The sequence below is a fragment of the Colletes latitarsis genome, chromosome 7 (assembly GCF_051014445.1).
Source record: "Colletes latitarsis isolate SP2378_abdomen chromosome 7, iyColLati1, whole genome shotgun sequence".
Taxonomy (NCBI): domain Eukaryota; kingdom Metazoa; phylum Arthropoda; class Insecta; order Hymenoptera; family Colletidae; genus Colletes; species Colletes latitarsis.
Window position 1 is genome coordinate 15,004,325 of NC_135140.1, and position 20,657 is coordinate 15,024,981.

The 20,657-nt window shown below is 30.6% G+C and overlaps 4 protein-coding genes across 6 annotated transcripts; 2 read left to right on the top strand and 2 right to left on the bottom strand.

Moving 5' to 3' along the window:
* Positions 1 to 134: 134 nt before the first annotated feature.
* On the bottom strand, positions 135 to 7,386 carry Usp20-33 (Ubiquitin specific protease 20/33). 2 transcript variants are annotated; one of them, XM_076768544.1, is made up of 5 exons: positions 6,772 to 7,386; positions 4,744 to 6,498; positions 4,367 to 4,638; positions 3,974 to 4,264; positions 135 to 585 (listed from the first exon to the last, which is right to left on the bottom strand). In XM_076768544.1, the coding sequence occupies exons 1-5, from the start codon at positions 7,188 to 7,190 to the stop codon at positions 494 to 496; spliced, it is 2,829 nt and encodes a 942-aa protein (XP_076624659.1). In that variant the 5' UTR covers positions 7,191 to 7,386; the 3' UTR covers positions 135 to 493. The 2 variants fall into 2 exon arrangements, with proteins under 2 accessions (XP_076624659.1, XP_076624658.1); XM_076768543.1 differs by having other exon boundaries at positions 135 to 692.
* A 1,059-nt stretch (positions 7,387 to 8,445) lies between these two features.
* Positions 8,446 to 10,433, top strand: Eif2alpha (eukaryotic translation initiation factor 2 subunit alpha). The gene is made up of 6 exons (XM_076768917.1): positions 8,446 to 8,653; positions 8,885 to 9,130; positions 9,236 to 9,467; positions 9,542 to 9,774; positions 9,870 to 9,985; positions 10,070 to 10,433. The coding sequence occupies exons 2-6, from the start codon at positions 8,893 to 8,895 to the stop codon at positions 10,241 to 10,243; spliced, it is 993 nt and encodes a 330-aa protein (XP_076625032.1). The 5' UTR covers positions 8,446 to 8,653; positions 8,885 to 8,892; the 3' UTR covers positions 10,244 to 10,433.
* A 75-nt stretch (positions 10,434 to 10,508) lies between these two features.
* On the bottom strand, positions 10,509 to 11,533 carry Rps20 (ribosomal protein S20). Its single transcript, XM_076768918.1, has 3 exons — positions 11,389 to 11,533; positions 10,893 to 10,998; positions 10,509 to 10,819 (listed from the first exon to the last, which is right to left on the bottom strand). Exons 1-3 carry the CDS (start codon positions 11,389 to 11,391, stop codon positions 10,563 to 10,565), a joined length of 366 nt encoding a protein of 121 aa, XP_076625033.1. The 5' UTR covers positions 11,392 to 11,533; the 3' UTR covers positions 10,509 to 10,562.
* Positions 11,534 to 12,847: 1,314 nt separating this feature from the next.
* Pds5 (cohesin associated factor B pds5) lies at positions 12,848 to 19,663 on the top strand. 2 transcript variants are annotated; one of them, XM_076768296.1, is made up of 15 exons: positions 12,848 to 13,120; positions 13,787 to 13,941; positions 14,018 to 14,212; positions 14,371 to 14,561; positions 14,638 to 14,845; positions 14,996 to 16,144; positions 16,223 to 16,327; positions 16,418 to 16,837; positions 16,919 to 17,281; positions 17,441 to 17,672; positions 17,786 to 18,033; positions 18,108 to 18,404; positions 18,812 to 18,847; positions 18,956 to 19,006; positions 19,064 to 19,663. In XM_076768296.1, exons 2-15 carry the CDS (start codon positions 13,861 to 13,863, stop codon positions 19,118 to 19,120), a joined length of 3,633 nt encoding a protein of 1,210 aa, XP_076624411.1. In that variant the 5' UTR covers positions 12,848 to 13,120; positions 13,787 to 13,860; the 3' UTR covers positions 19,121 to 19,663. The 2 variants fall into 2 exon arrangements, with proteins under 2 accessions (XP_076624411.1, XP_076624412.1); XM_076768297.1 differs by lacking the exon at positions 18,812 to 18,847.
* The last annotated feature ends 994 nt before the right edge of the window (positions 19,664 to 20,657 follow it).

A 20,657-nucleotide genomic window follows, 5' to 3' on the forward strand; every position in this document is an offset into this window, starting at 1 on the left:
CATTGTTCCTTTTAAGTTTTAAACGAACGTAGCTTATTGTCATTATAGTAAATGTAAAGGATTCATGAAATAAATCACGGAAATAAATTCGTAAACATTTTCTTTTATTAACTCATTTTAAAGTACATTTCATCGGTATTTGTAATATAGTACAATTAAGACGAGATTAGATTTGTGTTAATATTGTATTTGATCAACAATGTTTACACGGAATATTGAATATAATTGAAAGGCTTAGGGGATGATAAAGTTACGTTACAAAATTGAGCTTTAATGTTTTTCTAACGTTATTTGTATGATTAGTGCAACACCTGTGTTTTGCAATCCTCGGTTTCAGATTTGGTCTGTGTAAAAATAAATAATTTTTGTCTTCCTTGTATTGTTGGAGCTGATTCCAACTGAACAACAATAATTATCTAATTTTAGTTAGAATTAATTGACGAACAGTTTTGTAATTATGAATATACTGAATCGGGGATGGTGAACATCTTCTTCATCGAGAGCCACAAGAGTCCCATTGCCAGCCAACCGATTCTCCCATCATCAGGTACCACACTAGGTGCCCAGCGAGCCTATTTCCCAATTCTGCACAGTAGGCATACAGGGGGTAATTTTTCTGCGTTTAAGCGGAACGGGAAAGTGGGGGAAGGAGCCACAACTGGTTCGCAAGCCGCCAGTTCGGCACCTCTGTACTAAATAATAATAACATTATTGTACCACGTATATCGCTTGTGTTGTATTCATAAACTTTACCTTAGATTTTACAAGCTCAAAGTAACAAACTTCCATCGAAAACTCAGTCATATTATAGCCATTTACACTTGTAACATTGTGTATAGGATTATCAACATTAAAGGTAGTCAAAGAAGAGAAAACGTGAAGTCTCTTTTAAAAAAATTACAATTTAAAATTACTTTCTTTAAACCAGCGGTGGGCAAACGTTATTTCGAATGACGAATAAATCGATATTATTCGTTATTCGTGAATCGACTGTTCTGGGCAAGTGGATGTCCCGGTTGACGAATGATCCATATACATATACATATTGTATAATAAAAATATTAGTTACGATTTTGTGTCGAGTAAACTAATGACTAATATCACTGAAGGGTATTCTTTATAGTTCTTAGCAGTATTCGAAACGTCTTTTCATTTGAAATCAAATGGTAATCTCAAAAATTAATATCTCGTTTGAATAAAAATTTAAAGTAAAACGTTTGAAAATACAGGGATGAAATAAGGATTAACAATATACAATAGTATTTTCTTTGTTTTTATAGATTCATGTGTTTCAGCTATAACGTTAGTATACATTTCCAGATTCCTGGCACAGTATTAAAATACCTTTTCATAGTCTTCAACCCTCCATAACTCAAATTTTTCGTTTTGTTTGAAAATTGAACATTGATGAACATTGAAAATGTTGTAGCGGATTATGACAAAACATTTTTACATTTGCATATGCGACGTGGATACATGTATGGCATATAACGTCATAGTTACAGCGAGTTATAAAAGATTAATTTTAATTTATTTACAATGTCTCTTTGTGTTTATAAAATATTTATAAATCTATCTTACGAATGTTACGATTTGTAACATAAATACAGGTGATTTTGCATTTTGACAAACGTTTATTACGGAATCGGGGCACACTAAACGAGAAAAAAAGTTTATGGACACGTGTGTAGGTGTGGGATTAATATTGATATGACTAGGTATGAACGAAGAGTATTTGGGACAAAGCGAACAGTATCGAGCGGATGTTTATAGTTTATAGGATTGAATTGAATTTTGTAAATAATATGATTTCAATTAAATGCAATTTCTTTTTTGACATCGGAATTTTGCACAACTTTCGTGAAATTAGTTTCTCGAGACTGAGATGTGTGAAAATTAATCGTGACTTACCTAAAAAATAATGATATAAACAATATATGTATATTACTTTTTATGATACAAATATATCTCATTTTAACTGTACAATTTTTACAGCCAACTACATAGTTCTAAAGTTTGTTTCATTTACTTATTACTAATGAAATGCTGGTTACATTGTTGTTACAGATTAAATAAAGATATTCTAAACTATTTTCTCCTATGTTCACATTTTATATACAAAAATCGATTGAATCGTAAAGCATACAATTTTAAACGGCAGACACGTATATTTATTCCGAACGTTTTCGACCTCCAGTTTTTTCAGACATTCGTAAATTAATTTCATACTTTGTTTAAAATAATTTTAAACATTCTTTAAATAATTCATTCATTTCTTTCAAATAATTATCTTGAATCGATTAAGAATCTATTAAATTTGTCATTCCACAAGCAATATTTAATTTAAATTTCTATTTTTCGTCTCTCTGTTAATCCCTATACATGTTTATCACTATTATATTGTTATATTCAATCTACTTTCGACTTTCTTTTAATTTTCCATACCTCTAAATGTTTTGTGCGTTAAAACTGAAAACATCCAGTACATAAAATCTTTAAACTCTGACTGTTAGCAAGTTCATTAATAATTCGCGTTTTAAATCAGGAATATTTGAGTTTTGTACCTTATGTCTTATATTTTTATCTTATACCTTACGTAGAATTTGTAATATGAACGTTTACTACGAATAAACGCGATAACCAATACTTGAAACGTAATACGAGATAACGTTTATTGTGCATTCCAAAATAACAGATAGCGGTGAAATGTAATATGCTAATATTACAGATAAAAAAGCATTAATAAATTTAAAGTAAGAAGATTTTATAATAGCGCTGAGAAGTAACACGAATATTCTTCGTGTATAAAGTGAATTTATAATATAATATTCGAAGTTATCAATAAAGACCAGCGTTGATTTGAATAAATAAAAAAACCAATTTGTTTATTATTTATCTTAGGTATGTTATTCTTCACAGTGATCATTGATATTATTAACTATACAATCGTTTGTGTCCCTGCGTTTTTAATGCAAATTATAGCGACATTCAAACCAGCGTTTCACGCGTACAATACGAATACATCGTTAGAATATTGTATACAAAATAAACACTAATAACTGAATTTAATAATTCTGGTAACAATAGAAGGCCGTGAGATCACAACGAAAAATTCTTCTCTATATTACTTCTACCTCAAAAATGTACAATATTAATGCATTTATAAGTTAATTACAATATCATGGTTACAGTAGAAGTTTCGAATTTACCATTAGCGCATCCTACAATACAAAGCTTGACTGTAGCACTGCCATTTTATAAACTTTTAAATCACGTTAGGTATTTTTTTCCAGCGTGAACTAAAACTTTTGCTAAATCAAGTCGATTTACTTTTCAGTCTTCCGCTTATACATATGTATATGTGTATGTATATGGTTTTGCTTTATTAAATGAATGCGTATAAACCAGGAAATACGTAATTTTGAACAATGTTTAAACATTTTATATATGCAGGAATGACACACAATCATTATAGTAAATGTACAAATAGCAAAAATGTTAAATTTGATATCAAAGTCGGCGGACTGATGATAGGTCACTGACTTTAGATTAAAAATATAGCTAAATATTTGTCTTTAAATAATACAATCGTATGTACCAAATTTTGTACTAACTAACTGCCCATCAAGTACACATAACACCCACAAATTTACATTTAATTGCATATAGTGATAAACAAAACACACAAGAGAATGTCACAAGATTCACAGAAATTGCTTAAAATTTTTGTTTGATAATGCTCCACAATATCGTACAAGTAATACTACATACTGTACAAATAGTGTGAGTGGCATTATCGAAGAAGATAGTTTTGTTTTACAAATCTAATTATAATCTGTAAGACAATTAGGACATAACAGTTAAAAGTTGATTTTTTTTACATAAAGTATATCAATTGTAACTGTAACGTCCACGTGGAAATGTTAATTTGTATACACAGCTATGGGGATATTGAAGCAATTACTTTACTCACTGATATCCCTTTGCGTTTGATGGGAATCACTATCTGAAGTTAAACTTTCAATAGCACTGTCTTGTTGTGAAATTGTTTCAAAACTCCTGGTCATACACAGTTTATTGGATTTAGTCTCTGTGCGACTGAATTTGAAATTCTGATCTAGATTTGAATTTGAAGTGGAATGTAACACGTTTGATTGAGCAGAAACAGGTCTTTGACATGAATGCAACATTAATTCTGGTCCTCCGTCATACGTTTGTAAGAAAAACTGCCAGAGTTCTTCTGGTATTTGTCCATAATCCGAACCTATAAATAATTTTTATATTAATAATATAACATGCACATGAAATTCGATTAAAAAATCACCCGACTCGCGATATAAGATTCGAGTATCCGAATGGAACTTACCCACTTTAAGGATGTTCTGTCCATTTTTATTTACTATAATAGAATTATTATCAATAGGTCCAGGTGGTTCAGTCTCTTTACCCCTTACAAAACTTTGCCATTGTCGTAACCAAGCCATAGCTAATCCATAAATAGCAGTAGGATTATCAGCATTGTGATTTAACCTTTGAAATACTTCCATTTCGTATTGCCTTCTTTTCTGTAGCGATTCATACTTCTCTTCACAAATCGGACATTCGTATAAATGTGTACATGCTGGACCCCCTCCAAATCTAAAATAACATTGCTCTGATCAATAACATACATTGTAACAAAAAAAAAGAAAGAAAAGAAAAGACTATATATGTGTTTAATATATGCATTTAAGTAACACTTACATATTATATAAATATTCCCAAACTGCTTGTGGAATGGGCATACTAACTTTATCTACAAATTGTGCTTTAACAGAATTAATACCGCTATGTGGACAAAGAAAATCGGAGTTGTCTATGGGTCCTGGTTCCGAGAATGTGTTAAACCGATTTATCCATTGCCGTGACACGAAGAAATTTAAATCGGATAACTGTCCAGATGAGATTTCCATCAACTCCATACTTTTATCGCGTAACTGTAACATTTCTGGCGACCATTTCTTGTAGAATAATACATAAGCCTCGCAGTGCTTTACAGTTTCCGGCGATACTTCTGTAACGCACTGATCGTCGAACTCAAACCATTTATTAACTATAGGATTTAATGCGTAACAGGTATAATGACCACCACCAGCCGTTCCATGATGACAAATTACCGATATCAAATCGTACATGGTTACTTTAGAAACGCATTCTTTGTGCAAGTATGGTCGCATATCTAGTCCTTCTAATGGGAATGAAACATAATTTGCTATTTTTGAACTAAACATCAATTCGTGACGAAACCTTTTCAAGTGAACACATAGTACTTCTGGCAGTTCCAACACTTTGGAAAATTTAATACCATTGCGCAGCTTATTACACTTTTCACAACTGTACATATTATCCCCTTTAAGTTCATCCGCGCTAAAAAATGCAGAAAGGCAGTCATGAAGACTAACAACTGGCCCCCAGAACCAAGATCTCATCCATTGCAAAAACCAAGAAAGCCAGCCAGACTGATTTGTTACATATACAACATCTGAACATGGTCCTGCTATTTGTGGAGTGAGAGATCCTTGATGCAACATATCAATGTGATCTCTGCTTGGAATGGGCAATGATAAATCTTGAAAAGTTTCTACTCTTGTCGAAATTCTATCACAAGTAAGACATTGTACACTACTTAAAAGTTTACCATCGAATATATCACTAATGATACTTCGAGTTTTCGTTTGTTTTTTGGTTTTGTATTTGATTGGTGAGTTTTGTGTTGACCTTTGTGGTTGAGAGAATGGTTGATCAACAGTTGTTTTTTTTATACTTCTATTTGTAAATTTACTTCTCAGCTTTTCCGACTGAGACACCCGGGAATACCTTCTTTTTGTACCACGTTCGCCTTCGTCGCTAAGGGAACTCTGTTCGCTTACTCCAGAATCACAGGTTTCATATTCAGCATCAGACTGGCTAGAACCATTTCCATCAATTTCAGTTTCATCCTCATCTGATGACTGTTCCCCAAGTCCCTTTAATCTTAATGCACTATCATGATCATCTTCACTATGTTCTTTCAATTCTTCATGCAACTGATCCATAAAACACCTCAAAAATTCTTGAGTATCATGCTGATGATATCCTCTAAACATTGGATGAACTGTCCGAATCCCAGATAATATTCCATGTGGTACAACATATCCTCTTGTCCTCCTATTCCACATGTCTCGAATAAGATTTAGGTAACTTAAGCTTAGACCAGGTTTCCTATCTTTGCACATATAGCTAACCAAATGACCACAATCCAGAAAGAATTGAGTCAAAGGAAGTACATTTGATAAAGCTTGTAGTGCAGCATTCATGTAGCATGTATTGCCAATATTTTGAAGACCAACAAGTCCTCTTGGTTTCCCAGAGAGATCTTTACTTTCATCTGAATCTGTACTGTCTGGTGAATCTCCAGACTTTTCATTAGTCATGCCATCTTTTTCATAATTAACTCGATTTATAAGTTCACCATAGAACCTGTTATTTACAAAATAAGAAATATAATTTTTGCTTTAAAACTTTGTTACATATTAAAAGGACAATATTAAATCTTATATAGTACATTAGATTTATTTGTAACTTAAACACATACTGTACATAATCATAAATAAACTATATATTTGCATATTGCTTAAATTTTTAATTTATGAAGAATTAAATTTGTAGGTCCATACTAAGTTTATATACAAAACAATGATGCACAAATTAACATTATGTATAAATATTAAGCAACATGAAAATTATACTTACTTATCCAATATGAGTCTATTAAGATCATCCGTTTTGCAATCCACATTACCAGGTGCATCACCAGAAAATTTATTACTTTGTGTTTTAATATCCACCTGTGTGGGTGACAATGGCGGCGATGGTATATGCCTAGTTATAACTTCTCTTTTACATGCATAACACCATATACGATTCGTTGAAAGATTCATATGAGCACAATGAGTTGGAAATTTTTGGTTGTGTACAGTACTATGATCTAAGTGTGTCTCCGCACATCCGATCCAACGGCAATCAGGAAACAAGCATAGCCATAAATTAAGCCCACCAGTATTACATTCGCTACATTTTGCAAATCCTACCTTTTGAGACAGAACAGTCTCGATAAATGCGAGATCACCACGATTGACGATGTGAGGACAATTCCTCGATATGAGAGGCATTTGGATTTTGGTATTTGTCCTGTCGATTTTTATTGATCTTAGGACGCGAAATCGCGCATATACTATAGTTTTTTACATTCGTCTAAAATTTGGTTTACACGCGACTTGTCTGATATTACAATTATTTTCTAACCTGATCAAGACATGTCGTTCATGGTAATCGAACATTATCCACGAAAACGATTGTCATTGGAGATAGTTGTGTTGAAAAAATTAGTTGTTACTCTCGGATAGCCAATGTAAGAAAAAGAATATAAGTTGGTGTACGTGTTACAGTCGATAATCGATTTGAAGTTTAGAGTAGCTCTATTCAAAATTTAATAGAGTAGTGTAGGGGACACTAGGGACACGCACGCTAGTGCCCCTAGGAAAAACTCTAGACGAGTTGGTGTGGCAGCCGTGTAGAATGCCACGCCACTCACGCTAAAGAGTCGCAATAAAGCTTTCGTACAAGGAACAGGTGTTGTTACTGGTGATCCCAGATATCCCTACGCATCCCTATAATAGCAATTATTTTTGTATAGAAATTAATACTGATTCTCGATTATTGTTTCTATAATACATTTACATGGAAAGCGTTTTCCATTTATATATGTTGATATTAATTACGATATTTATCTCAAGATATCTATCACTATAGATGTTATATTGTTAGATAAAATAATGTGAATACTTGAATCTTCGAATATCATTGCATACTCATAATATTACTATTCGAATATTATTATTTGAATGTGTACTATTACTATTCTGATGATTAAAGCACAACGTGAATTCTCTAACATAAGTTTTCTTTCGCGATAAAATTAGCAAAATACTTTTTATACGTTCTTGCTACTTCTTCCGCCAAAAGTCTTGTAACTAGAAATATAGTGACTGCAAGAAGAAGGTGCTTATAGCTGAAAAATGTAAACATATTGGTTTTTTTTTATCAAAATCGACATATTGTATAAAATATTATAAATATAAATAAAGCTTAAACCAGAATAATGAATTCGAAAAACTTGATTTATAATCCACGACACAGTACATATTCACATAATTTTATATAAATATCCATGTGTAGGTGCTTGATCAATGTACAAAATATTCGAATAGTATTAGAGTAAACGAACAAAAATTAATTTAACTTTTTTGTATTAATTATTCCAATAGTTTAATATCTGAGTAGTATTTAAATAATTTGAGATTTGAATGATATTCGAATAATATTTGCTGAATATTTGAATTACTGAGTATTCAAATATACGAATAACAAAATATTTGATAAGTAGCCCAACCCTAAATAACATACAAGTTGGATAACGCTGTGCCGCTCTGTGTCCCTCTTAATAATCTGACGAAATTGAAGTTAAGATTGCACATGGATTATTAGCATATTTCAGTATATTTACACCGTTTTAAATATATTTTGCTAATATAAGTAAAGAATTTATCGTTCCTTGCACGATATACTCACAAGGGTAATTGTATAAATAGTACTGTCATTAAAATGGAAAAATTCATGAAGTTAACCTCTACAATAACTTTCTGTTTTGTAATTATTTAACAAAATATTCAACAACTAATTCTTTTCTTGAATAAAACAAATATGTATTAATAACAATGTTTCAAATAACTTTACTTTTATTGGTTAAGACGTTACGTGATTTATAATTAATTAAAGTGAATGAAGTGTAAATTTAATTTTTCAGCATTAAAAATGGTACTGTCGTGTCGGTTTTATAAAGAAAAATATCCAGAAGTGGAAGATGTAGTGATGGTAAATGTACGTAGTATAGCTGAAATGGGAGCATATGTACATTTATTAGAATATAATAATATTGAAGGTATGATTCTTCTATCTGAATTGTCTAGAAGACGTATTAGATCTATCAACAAACTTATTAGGGTAGGGAAAACTGAGCCAGTTGTTGTTATACGAGTTGACAAAGAAAAAGGTAAGAGAAATGAAAATGTATTATATAAAAAATTTTTAAACAAACTACATAAATATGCAATTTCTGTTGGTGTTTATTAACAGCACATTAAATAATTTAATCTAGGTTATATCGATCTTAGCAAACGTCGTGTATCAGCTGAAGATGTAGAAAAATGTACAGAGAGGTACGCAAAAGCTAAAGCTGTTAATTCAATTTTAAGACATGTTGCAGAATTATTGCATTTTGATAGTGATGATCAACTAGAAAAATTATATCAAAAAACTGCATGGCATTTTGAAGAAAAATATAAAAAACAGAAAGCATCCGCGTATGATTTTTTTAAGCAATCTGTTTCGTAAGTACAAAATGTAGAAAAATATTAAAAATGTTATTTGCATGATAATGATTGTTCAAACATTGTTACTCCAGGGATCCATCTATTCTAGCTGAGTGTGGTCTTGATGAACGTACAAAGGAGGTGTTATTAAACAATATTAAACGAAAATTGACTTCTCAAGCAGTTAAAATTCGAGCAGATGTAGAAGTAGCTTGTTATGGATATGAAGGAATTGATGCAGTAAAAGCTGCTTTAAAAACTGGTTTGGCTCTTTCTACAGACGAACTTCCAATTAAAATCAATTTAATTGCACCACCATTATATGGTACATTATTTTTTTTCTCTTATATTTTTATTTAAATAAAAATTTACTTTAGTATGAGTGTAACTGATAAAATTTATATTTTTCTTATGATTTAGTCATGACAACGTCTACACCAGAAAAACAAGATGGCTTAAAAGCTTTGAGTGATGCAATCGATGTTATACAAAGTAAAATAACATCGCTCGGAGGTGTATTTAACGTGCAAATGGCTGCAAGTTTCTTTATCAAAAATATTTGTTGCTACTAATTTTAAAGATATATTAACTGTATGTAATTAATTTTTTTTAATTCACAGCCGAAAGTCGTTACTGCAACTGATGAAGCAGAATTAGCAAAACAAATGGAACGAGCTGAACTTGAAAATGCAGAAGTTGCTGGTGATGATGATGAAGAAGAAGAAGGAATGGATGGTTTTAGTGATGGAGAAGAAGATAAGAAATCTGGAACAGAATCCCAAGGAGAAGAGTAAAGGAATAAATCCATAAATCAGTTTTCATTAACTGGCAATTATTTCTGTATCAGAAACCATACTTTCGGAAGTGTGCTACTGTCTTGTTAGACATTAGACAGAATGTTTCAAATAAATTATACAAAACTCAATGTATTATAATTTATAAATAATTTTCTATAAACTTGATAAAATAAACAAATTGATCACATCCAAATTCTTGTTAATGGGAACATTGTTTATAGAAGATTTTTTCATATTACTGTTTTGAAATTGGTTTAAAAAATTTTTAGTACTTTCATGTTTTTATTAAAATTTTGTACAGTTTTATACAAATGTTTTATTCATTAGCAATTGTGACTTCCACTTCTACACCAGGTTCAATAGAAATGCTTGTAATTTGTTTAACAATTTCTGATGGTGAATATAAATCAATTACTCTCTTGTGGATACGCATCTGGAAACGATCCCAAGTTTTTGATCCTTCTCCACAAGGTGTTTTACGTGTGGTGATCCTTAAAATCTTTGTAGGCATGCGAACTGGCCCTTTCACTTTAAGTTTCTGTTTGTTTGCTCCACAGATTAACTCAGAACAAACTAAAATGACATACATTGTTAGTATACATCGCAATAATATCAAACAGTAATAATTTTACATAAAACAATGTACCTTTCTCAAGGGAGCGTACATTCCGTGAAGTAAGTGTAATCCTAATTCTGTGAATAGGAGTTACTTCTTGTCCTGGTTTTTCAGGGTTATCAGTTTTTGTACTCGCCTAAAGCAATATTTCAAAATTAGTTTACAGTATATCCGATTATTTATTTATTAAATTCAAAAGTGGTTCAACAAGACGTTAATTCTAACGAGAGCGGTTAGATTCAGTAGTGATTTGTAAAAGTACGAATATTATCGTGGTACGAGTTATTCGTTAATTTATTAAAAGCTTCATCATGTTATACGTAATTATTATATTTTAAACAATGTTAAATAATTCTATGGTACGAATTCTTTTGTAATTCCTTGTATATCATGCATACTGTAAACGTGTTCGAGTTCATAATTAACCTACCAAGCTAATGTTACATTACAATGATTGTAATATAATTGCAATAATTTAACTAAAAAACTTATTAAATGTAATAATACTATTAAAATAGACGCTCACCATTGTTTAAAGTTTTTCCTGGTCGAGGTAATCAATTTTTTTTAAACAAAACTGATCAGCGCTGAACCAGACCCTGCACACGTTGTATGTGCCAAATAGAAAGAGTACGAAGAAACATGATTTCCGGTTAGCAGTAATTTAAGCGTGTTCTAATGAAATTTTTATGGATGAAAAACATCGATTTAAATATTCTTTATATAAATTTTCTTTATATTATGTATGTTATATTATCAACAATATATCAACAATATATCATTAAATTTTATACTAATCTACTTCTTGAAAGACAAAATTTATTGTTTGTATTTTTACATATGTATTTATAACTACTTGTAAAAAGTGATACATAGTAAAGACATTTTTACGTATATATATAACAATTACACATATAATATTTAACAATTTTAATTTTTACAATTGATATACAGTATATGTTATATACTATATACTGTTTGTTTTATTTAAAATTATTAAGTCATTATATAAATTGTTTGTTCTGAAACGTGCCATTCATCATATATATTTCTACCATAAAGCAAACTACATGCCCTGTAAAGATAGTTGAAGACAATAAAAGAGTGAAAGAGAAGGAGAATGAATAATATTGAGAGTCGTTACGCATGTTGGGAAAAGTGATACAAAAAAGTAGTGTTGTAATATCGCGGAACTATTCCTTAACACCTTTTAATCAACTTTTTAAAATACGCAAAAGTAAAGTTTAAATAAAAAGGATGAACTTAAGGAACTTGACTTATAGTTCACATTACACGGTCATGCATCGATTGAATTAGTTCATACACTATATGTACTGTACAATTGCATTCTTTGCACTATTCATATATAAATAATTTTTCTTTTTTGATAGTTTAATGTTGCATCAACTGTAGTTATTAGCGACGAAGTGAGGGGGCTTTAGGGTATTTTTATTTGAGTAGATCTTGTATTTTATCGTTGTTGAGATTGGCTTTTAGTCTTGTAACAAAAATAAAAATACAGCTATTTGATCAATATACAAAGTATTTAAGTATTTAAATTATATTCGCCAAATATTTTAATTATTGAGGCGTTTAAGTTACTAATAAATTCCCCTAGTCGTCGTAGCCTTAGTTACTATCAGTTTAAAATTTCGATCTAGTTTAAAATTACGTTTGACATATTTTACTAACAAAAATAAAAAATTTATTTAGATTCGGAATGCAGTTAAATATTTTCTTTGAATAATACGTCATTTATTGTGTGACTTTTATGCGCATTAAATGGAATTAGTCATTGCATTGTAATTCAACTTCATATAACAAGATCATTATACTATTGATGAATTATGTTTTTTATATAATCGAACCAATAGGATCGTCGTTACATTCTTTTGGTACTTTCACGTAGTGTTGTTTAACCACTTAAGCTGAAGCAGTCTGAAGTATCCCCTGGTATACCGAAATGTAGTTGACTTCAAGTGATCGAATTGCGCTGTTGCGTCCTTTGACACGCTTAACCGTTTACGAAAACTGTTTCGCTACTTTTTTGAGGATATTTTGATCGTTTTACCATGCCAAATATTTACAAAAGATTCAGAAAGTTACGTCGAAGGCGATACATTCGCACTTAGTAATAATTACATCGCGATAGTGTGTGAAACCCAAAAACTAAGCTAGTGCCGTGTATCCATCACATATATTTGCTTTATTGATATTCTGAGTGTCACAGGCCTTGTGGTGCCTATGCATATCTTGAGGTAATGCATTCTTTTAACAGATACAATATCTCACATCCTTTTTTTACTATTGTACATTTTAGAATACTTTATAGTTTGAAGCGTCTTAAATAATAGTACTGTTTACGTCGTTTTCTTGTATTTATATGCTAACGGTAGACATAACCTACGCGATATATTTCACAATAATCTGTTTTAGAATATTAATACTATGTTCTAACGAAAGTTAATGCAGATTAACATGTAACTCAGACTCTCAGTGAATCGATTTAAGTCATATTTTACATTATTGGATTTGTATTTATTGTACATATGTAATAATTTCCATTTACTGTTTGTAGTAGTGATATAGAAGCTATTATAGTGTAAAATTGTGAAAGTTACTATTCTAATATGGGTATAAACATTGATACTTATTGTTTTGTTTGATCAATGAAATGTTCATTTATTAGAATTTTTTTGTTTAATTAGAAAGGTATATGTTCCCTGGTTTAGTAGTATTCTTGTTTGAGTAATATTATCTAAATTATTGACAGTATATTCTAAAATGCATATAAGATTTAAGTATCTTAATACAACTGATTATAATGTTTTCTATGTTATTAGTTTATTTTTATTAATTAAGTTATTAAAGATAATATTATGTATAGTACAGGAAAATGGATAACATAATATATAATGTTACAGAATTTGGACAGTGTTCTAGATTATTTTAAGGACATAAAGTTTCTCATATTTCGTTGAATCATTCAGTAAACACCATGTCAGAAATAATTTACCCACAAGGGTGCAGATCTGTTACGGAAGATCTGGGTCCAGATGAACTGATTAGACGATTAAAGGTATATTTATAAAACGAAAAAAAAAAACGACAATATGAACAGACAAAAATGATTTACATTAAAATTGGTTAAACAGACTTTAGCTCACACATTACAAGCAATGGGACAAGATGAAGGAATGTATCAGCAGTATATACCACTTGCTTTACATTTGGCAGAAGAGCATTTTCTAATGCATCAGAGTAAAGATGTACAACTCCTGATTGCATGTTGTATTGCTGATGTTCTACGAGTTTATGCTCCTGAAGCTCCATATAAAGATGCAGAACAGGTAAATAAAAGTTATCTCATTATAATGACTTATATAATTATTTTCTTGTCATATGTAAAAACTATTTCAATCTTATAGTTTTCCAAAGTTTTGTACGCAACATTTTTATTAATTCCCCAAGTTTACTTTTGTGTTAAATTAATCTTATATTGTTGTAGGTGAAAACGATATTCTTGTTTTTGATTAAACAATTGGCTGGCTTAAAAGATCCTAAAGATCCTGCCTTCAAAAGATATTTTTACCTTTTGGAAAACTTGGCATATGTGAAGTCATTTAATATGTGCTTTGAATTAGAAGATTGTCAAGAAATCTTCTGTGCGCTTTTCTCTCTTATGTTTAGAATAGTAAAGTAAGTATAATCGCGAAAATAAAATAAAACATTAATGAATAGTCAGTACTAAATCATTTTATAATCATAATTGCAGCGATGAACATTCTGGGAAAGTTAAAAGTTTTATGCTAGATGTGTTATGCCCGCTTATTACGGAATCAGACATTGTTAGCAATGAACTTCTAGACATCATACTCATGAATATTGTCGAACCAAATAAAACACAAAAGAAGAATGCATATTTGCTAGCAAAAGAACTAGTAATTAAATGTAGTGATACACTGGAACCATATATTCAAGCAGTAAGTAGAGCAAGATTCAAATTTTCTTTCTATTTTTAAATCGATTATCGATTATCGAGTATCGAGTATCGAGTATCGATTATCGATTATCGATTATCGTTTATCGTTTATATGAAGTAATTATGTCAAATTTTCTGTTTTTAAATTTAGTTTTTTAATCATGTATTGATTTTGGGCAAAGAGGAAAAAAGCTTACAAATTTGCAAGAAAGTATATGATTTGATTTATGAGTTAAATCACATATGTCCAAGCGTCTTGCTGTCCGTCCTTCCACAATTAGAATGTAAATTGAAATCTTCCTCTGAAACTGAAAGATTGGGCGCTGTGGCTTTATTAGCCAGAATGTTTTCTGAAAAAGGATCTCAGTTGGCTGTACAACACACGCAGCTCTGGCGAGCATTTTTAGGAAGATTTAATGACATCAGTGTATCAATTCGTATAAAGTGTGTACAATATTCGATGCATTTTTTACTGAACCATCCTGAATTAAGAAAGGATATTACTGATACTTTAAAATTAAGACAACACGATGCAGATGAAAGTGTCAGGTATGAAGTTGTCATGGCTATAGTAACCACTGCCAGAAGGGATTTTGAAGTTGTATCGGATAGCGAAGATTTGCTCGAATTTGTTAAAGAAAGAACCTTGGACAAAAAGTTTAAAATAAGAAAAGAAGCAATGGCAGGATTGGCAATGATATACAAAAAGCATTTGAACGATGCAGATGTACCGCAAGCTACGAAAAAAGCTGTTACTTGGATAAAGGACAAAATATTGCATGGTTATTACATGGCAGGCATGGAAGATAGATTGTTAGTAGAAAGGTTACTAAACACCTGTTTAGTACCTTATCAGCTACCTGCTAGTGAAAGAATGAAGAAGCTATATCATTTATTAGGTACAATTGATGATCATGCATCTAAAGCATTTGTCGAACTTCAGAAACACCAGCTTGCCGTACGAAGGGCAGTAGTCGAATGGTTAGAAATTGTAAAAAAACCAGATGCTGTGGTAGAATTGGTAGCAAAAATTCATCAGATATCTCGCTTTCTACCAGATCCTATGAAAGTGCAAGAATTTTTACAGAAATTTAGTGCTCATATGAGAAAAGATTCGGCATTGTTACAAGGGATGGAAACAATAGTTCAGCCAAATGTTTCTTGCAAGGAATGTGCAGATACAATAAGTATGGTTCTCAAAAAATTAGGTCAACCAGTAATGACAAATTTGTACTACAACACAATAAAAATGTTGTTAGAAAGAGTCAGTTCTGTTATGATTGACGAAGAAGCGATTAGGGTAATTTTCCCTTTTTTAATATTCAACTTAATTGTTCCTAATGCGCATATGTATTTTACATCGATTCTATATCAACAGGTTTTAATTGGATATGTATTAGATTGTTTGAAAGGAGGTAACGTGATAGAAGAAGTTGGACTTAATCCAAATAATGCAGGTGAAAAAGGTCTAAGGTTACTTGTGGTATGTTTATTATTCTCTCTCGTAAATTTGTTTATACGATTTGAATTATTAATTCTTTGTGTGTATTACCTATCATTTACCCTCTTTCAGATGCTTTCGTTCGTATTTGGTCCACATTTTCTTCATAATGATATTTTGATGCAACTTGTTCATCTTTTGGAATTAGAGGATGAAATGGTAGCGCCATTGGTTCTTTCGATTTTCACATTTTTAGGAAAATACAAACCTTTATGCGACGTGGCGCCAGATATCATGAATCTTATGGTTCCAATATGTAAAAACTTTGCTGAAACGGGAACACCGAAACAAGCAAAACAAGCTGTCCGGTGTTTATTTGTTAATATGACCAATATTCATGATACCATTTTCCCTGAAATTATTGAGAGAATTAAAAATACTCTTACACCAGCATCCGAATATTATCGAACATCTATAGTCACGTTAGGTCATATAGCTTATAATTTACCAGAAAAATATCAAGTACAAATAAAAAATATGGTGTCTAGAAAAGTAAGTTATGTTTAATGGTTATCACATAGAAGTAAAGATAATGTGATATAATACAATATAACTTATATTACACAATTACAGATAGTCAAAGAGCTATTAGTAAAAGAAAGCAGTGAACAAACTTCTGATACCATTGATGGAGACTGGTGCAGAGAGGATCAATTACCTGAAGAAACGCGTTGTAGATTAGAAGGCTTAAAATGCATGGCACGCTGGTTATTGGGATTGAAGACTGATGTACTCTCTGCACAAAAAACTTTCAGAATGCTGAATGCATTTGTAGTAAATAAAGGAGATCTTCTACAGCAAGGTCGTTTAAGTAAAGCGGAAATGAGTTGGTTGCGATTACAGGCTGGTTGCTCAATGCTGAAGATATGTGAGCAGAAAGGTGTTGGTGACCAATTTACAGCAGAACAGTTCTATAATTTATCACAACTCATGGTGGTACGTTTAATTAAAATCTATATCAAAGTATTAATTTTTAACGTATTTTTAATAAAGCTGGGTCGATTTATTAAATTTTTCTCTATTCGAATATCTTCTGCACTAATCAAGTATCTGGATATAAATGCGTAATTTGATGCAATTGACATTGATTTATAGGATGAAGTCCCACAAGTACGAGAGGCTTTTGGTAGCAAATTACATAAAGGACTTGGAAGAGGAATTCCAAATAAATGCTTGCCACTAGATTTTATGGGCTATTATGCCCTTGCTGGCAAAGAACAAGACAAAAGACTAAAGTGTGTTTTGAAAACTTACATGCAAACTGATATAAATAAGAGAAGAGATTATGTTAAAACATTGTCATTGGGTACCGTAGAGCGGGCCATGGGTAAGAAACTAAATAGTAAGGCATTATGGAGATATTGTTTAATATTATTTTTCATTGTTGAAAATATTATTACGATAGTGAAAAGTAATTACTTGATCAAATTATGATTACAGGTCAACTGCCCCACATTCTTCCTGATTACATGCTAGTATTTGCAGTCCCTATTCTTGCACACGATCCTGAATTTACAAGTCATTTAATAGTGACTCAGTTGAAAGTTATACAGCAATGTTTATGGTTTATACTAGAACCTCTTATAACAAAAAATGAATATTATTGCTATGGTTTTTATAAAAATCTTATAGAACGAATGAAGAGCCACAAAGATGCTTTGAAGCCTGAGGACAACAACATAAATTATGTAATAATTTTTGAACCATCCCCCATACTATGTAAATAAAATATAAAAAATTTACGTTATTTTTCTATATGCAGAAACTGTGGGCTGTTTGTGATTTAGCTATGAATGTGATATACACTAAGACGACAAATTTCGATATGAAAGAATTCCCGAGCGAGACACGAATTCCTACTATGTACTTCAAGCGTGCAGATGAATTATTAACCAATATCAGGAATTATTTGCCAGCTGAAATGCAAATAAACATGTTAAGTCCCAAAGGAAAAGGTTCCCTTCACAATGCACATTCTGTTAGCGAAAGGCCACAGCGCAGAGCTAAGTCTAAACAGCAAAAAGAAGTGGGTATTGGGCCAAATGAAACTGATGCAAGGGTAAGATAAATTAAATAATTCTTTCACAGACAATTTCTTTGTTGGTTTCGATGCACGATCCTGTATTATTTTAACAATGATAACCGAATGTTATTAATATTATCGGCTAATTTTAATCGTCTATAAACTAGAAACATTTTGGTTATTGTTATTAAAGTCATATGTATTTGCTGATTCAGAGTAACAAAGAGATTATTTTTGAAATTTTTATTATCAAATAACGATCGATAAACTATATAATTATTTTCTTTAATTATATTTAAATTATTCTAATTGTAATTAATACAAATTTCATACTCTAAAAGAAGAAAAATTATTGTTCTTTGCTTTTTGTTTTTATACGTGTAAACGGTAATAATTTATAAGTAATAGCTTTAAAAGATGTTTATGTATAATATGCTTTCAAGCTGCAAATTGGAGAAGTGGAATGCATTGATGCACAGGTAAAATTGTTTGAAATTTCACGAGGATAAAATTTTGCGTTGCTCGATATATTACACACTAATTTTTAATAACTTACGTTATTTACGGTATTTTAAATTTATTTACAGCCAGCGGAAGCGTCAGAAACTAGAATTCAATTACCTGGTTTAGAAGAAGAAGTGAGTACAGTAAGCTTATACATTAGTTTGATATATAATAAGATTATAATTTTTTAGATCGAAGAACCACCAGCAAAGAGGGCATTAAGAGAATCGGATAAAGTAAATAAATAATTAAGTGAATGAACTGTATCCAAGGGGATATTAGAAATAGGGGAAAGACTTAAGGGACGTGATGATCATAAAAATTAAAGAATCTAAAAATACCTTACAAATTAGAAAACAGAATATTTTGGTTATGTACAACAATTAATAAACCTGTCGTTGGCGTATGTCTAGACAGTAAGATGTTAAGATAATTATACATTAACGCGAAATAATTAATACGTGTAGGCTTACGACTGAAAAAATTTTGTGGGGTTGAAACAAATTAATAATTGGTTGTTTTACATCATTTCGAAAATGTATTTCTTTTAATTATGAAAGGATACATAACCTCATTCTTGTTTCAATGTCTTTATATGTTAACTAAAGCAGTAGCACATTCAACGATATTAAACTATGATTCCTTCACAATCGATAAATGTATAATGAACATTTCTCTTTTATAGATATCTTGAATAATGTTTCCTAATCAAAGGTCTTTCTTCCTTGTGAAATATCTGACAATTGTTGTATTGTTCACTTTTGCACTAATGAATATAAATGTTTATACCATTTCATGCGTATTTTCTTTTCACGGATAAGCAACCGAGACTGCATAAAAAAATGTTTTAACGAACGGTTTATAAATCGTAAAATCCATGCTTCATGATAGTAGTATTATCGAATTTAGTTTTCATTGTCAATTCAAAGTAACTAATAAAAAGTTTATTGCAAAAAAATTCATTAGAATACATGTTTATACACGCAGAAGGGAACAACATAACGTTATTGGATTTCTGTAAACATTGTGTTCTAGATAAAAGGGTGTGTGTCAATTGGTTTTGTGATCCAAAGTTGTTTCTTTCTATTAATTTGATTATCATTATTATTAATATAATTATAATTATTTTATTGCTATTATTATTATTATTACTTTATTGAGGACATCATTCAGCTCTGACGATCACTATTTTTTAATAAGACGTATACTGTCTCGTAAAATTATCTGTTTATGTTTTAATTGTAAAATTAACTTAAATATTTGAGATTTGGTCAGCGCACGGCCGCTAATAATTAACTTATTTCAAACAAGGTGACCTTATAAATACTTCAATAGTATCTATACATGTATACATATAAATAGTGCGAATAGTGCGCATTAATATAAAAATTATTTGTTAAAAGTTTTTGTTATGCAAACATAACGAGAACGTATCATTATTATGATAATCCATTAAAGAAGTTCATCATCCTTGTACGTGACAGTTATTCCTGTATCACTGTCATCATTGTATATGTATTATAAAATAATTTCGTATCACTTCAGTTCAAATTTGTATCCAAAAACTTTTCTACACATGAAACTGCAGTACGAGTATTATTCTTGTGACCCGATATAATAGTTCCAATAGTTTTTATACAAATATTCATTTGTTTACGAGAAATTAGTATTATTTTGTATTTTATAAATATCTCGTATTAATTCGAGACGGCTTCCATACCAATGGGGAAAAACGTTGTATTTATAAATGAGTGGGTTTTAACTTATGTATTTTCATTTATTAAA

What these genes read in the sequence shown, in the direction of transcription:
- Usp20-33 (XM_076768543.1), bottom strand. Translation starts at nt 7,190, where the DNA reads ATGCCTCTCATATCGAGGAATTGTCCTCACATCGTCAATCGTGGTGAT. An exon ending in TGGGAATATTTATATAATAT is followed by an intron (nt 4,639 to 4,743) that starts GTAAGTGTTACT and finishes ATGTTATTTTAG; the next exon opens with ATTTGGAGGGGGTCCAGCAT. An exon ending in ACAGAACATCCTTAAAGTGG is followed by an intron (nt 4,265 to 4,366) that starts GTAAGTTCCATT and finishes AATTATTTATAG; the next exon opens with GTTCGGATTATGGACAAATA.
- Eif2alpha (XM_076768917.1), top strand. Translation starts at nt 8,893, where the DNA reads ATGGTACTGTCGTGTCGGTTTTATAAAGAAAAATATCCAGAAGTGGAA. An exon ending in TTTTTTAAGCAATCTGTTTC is followed by an intron (nt 9,468 to 9,541) that starts GTAAGTACAAAA and finishes TTGTTACTCCAG; the next exon opens with GGATCCATCTATTCTAGCTG. An exon ending in TATTTAACGTGCAAATGGCT is followed by an intron (nt 9,986 to 10,069) that starts GCAAGTTTCTTT and finishes TTTAATTCACAG; the next exon opens with CCGAAAGTCGTTACTGCAAC.
- Rps20 (XM_076768918.1), bottom strand. An exon ending in TGTACGCTCCCTTGAGAAAG is followed by an intron (nt 10,820 to 10,892) that starts GTACATTGTTTT and finishes ATGTCATTTTAG; the next exon opens with TTTGTTCTGAGTTAATCTGT.
- Pds5 (XM_076768296.1), top strand. Translation starts at nt 13,861, where the DNA reads ATGTCAGAAATAATTTACCCACAAGGGTGCAGATCTGTTACGGAAGAT. An exon ending in AGGACAACAACATAAATTAT is followed by an intron (nt 18,034 to 18,107) that starts GTAATAATTTTT and finishes TTCTATATGCAG; the next exon opens with AAACTGTGGGCTGTTTGTGA. An exon ending in CAAATGAAACTGATGCAAGG is followed by an intron (nt 18,405 to 18,811) that starts GTAAGATAAATT and finishes TATGCTTTCAAG; the next exon opens with CTGCAAATTGGAGAAGTGGA.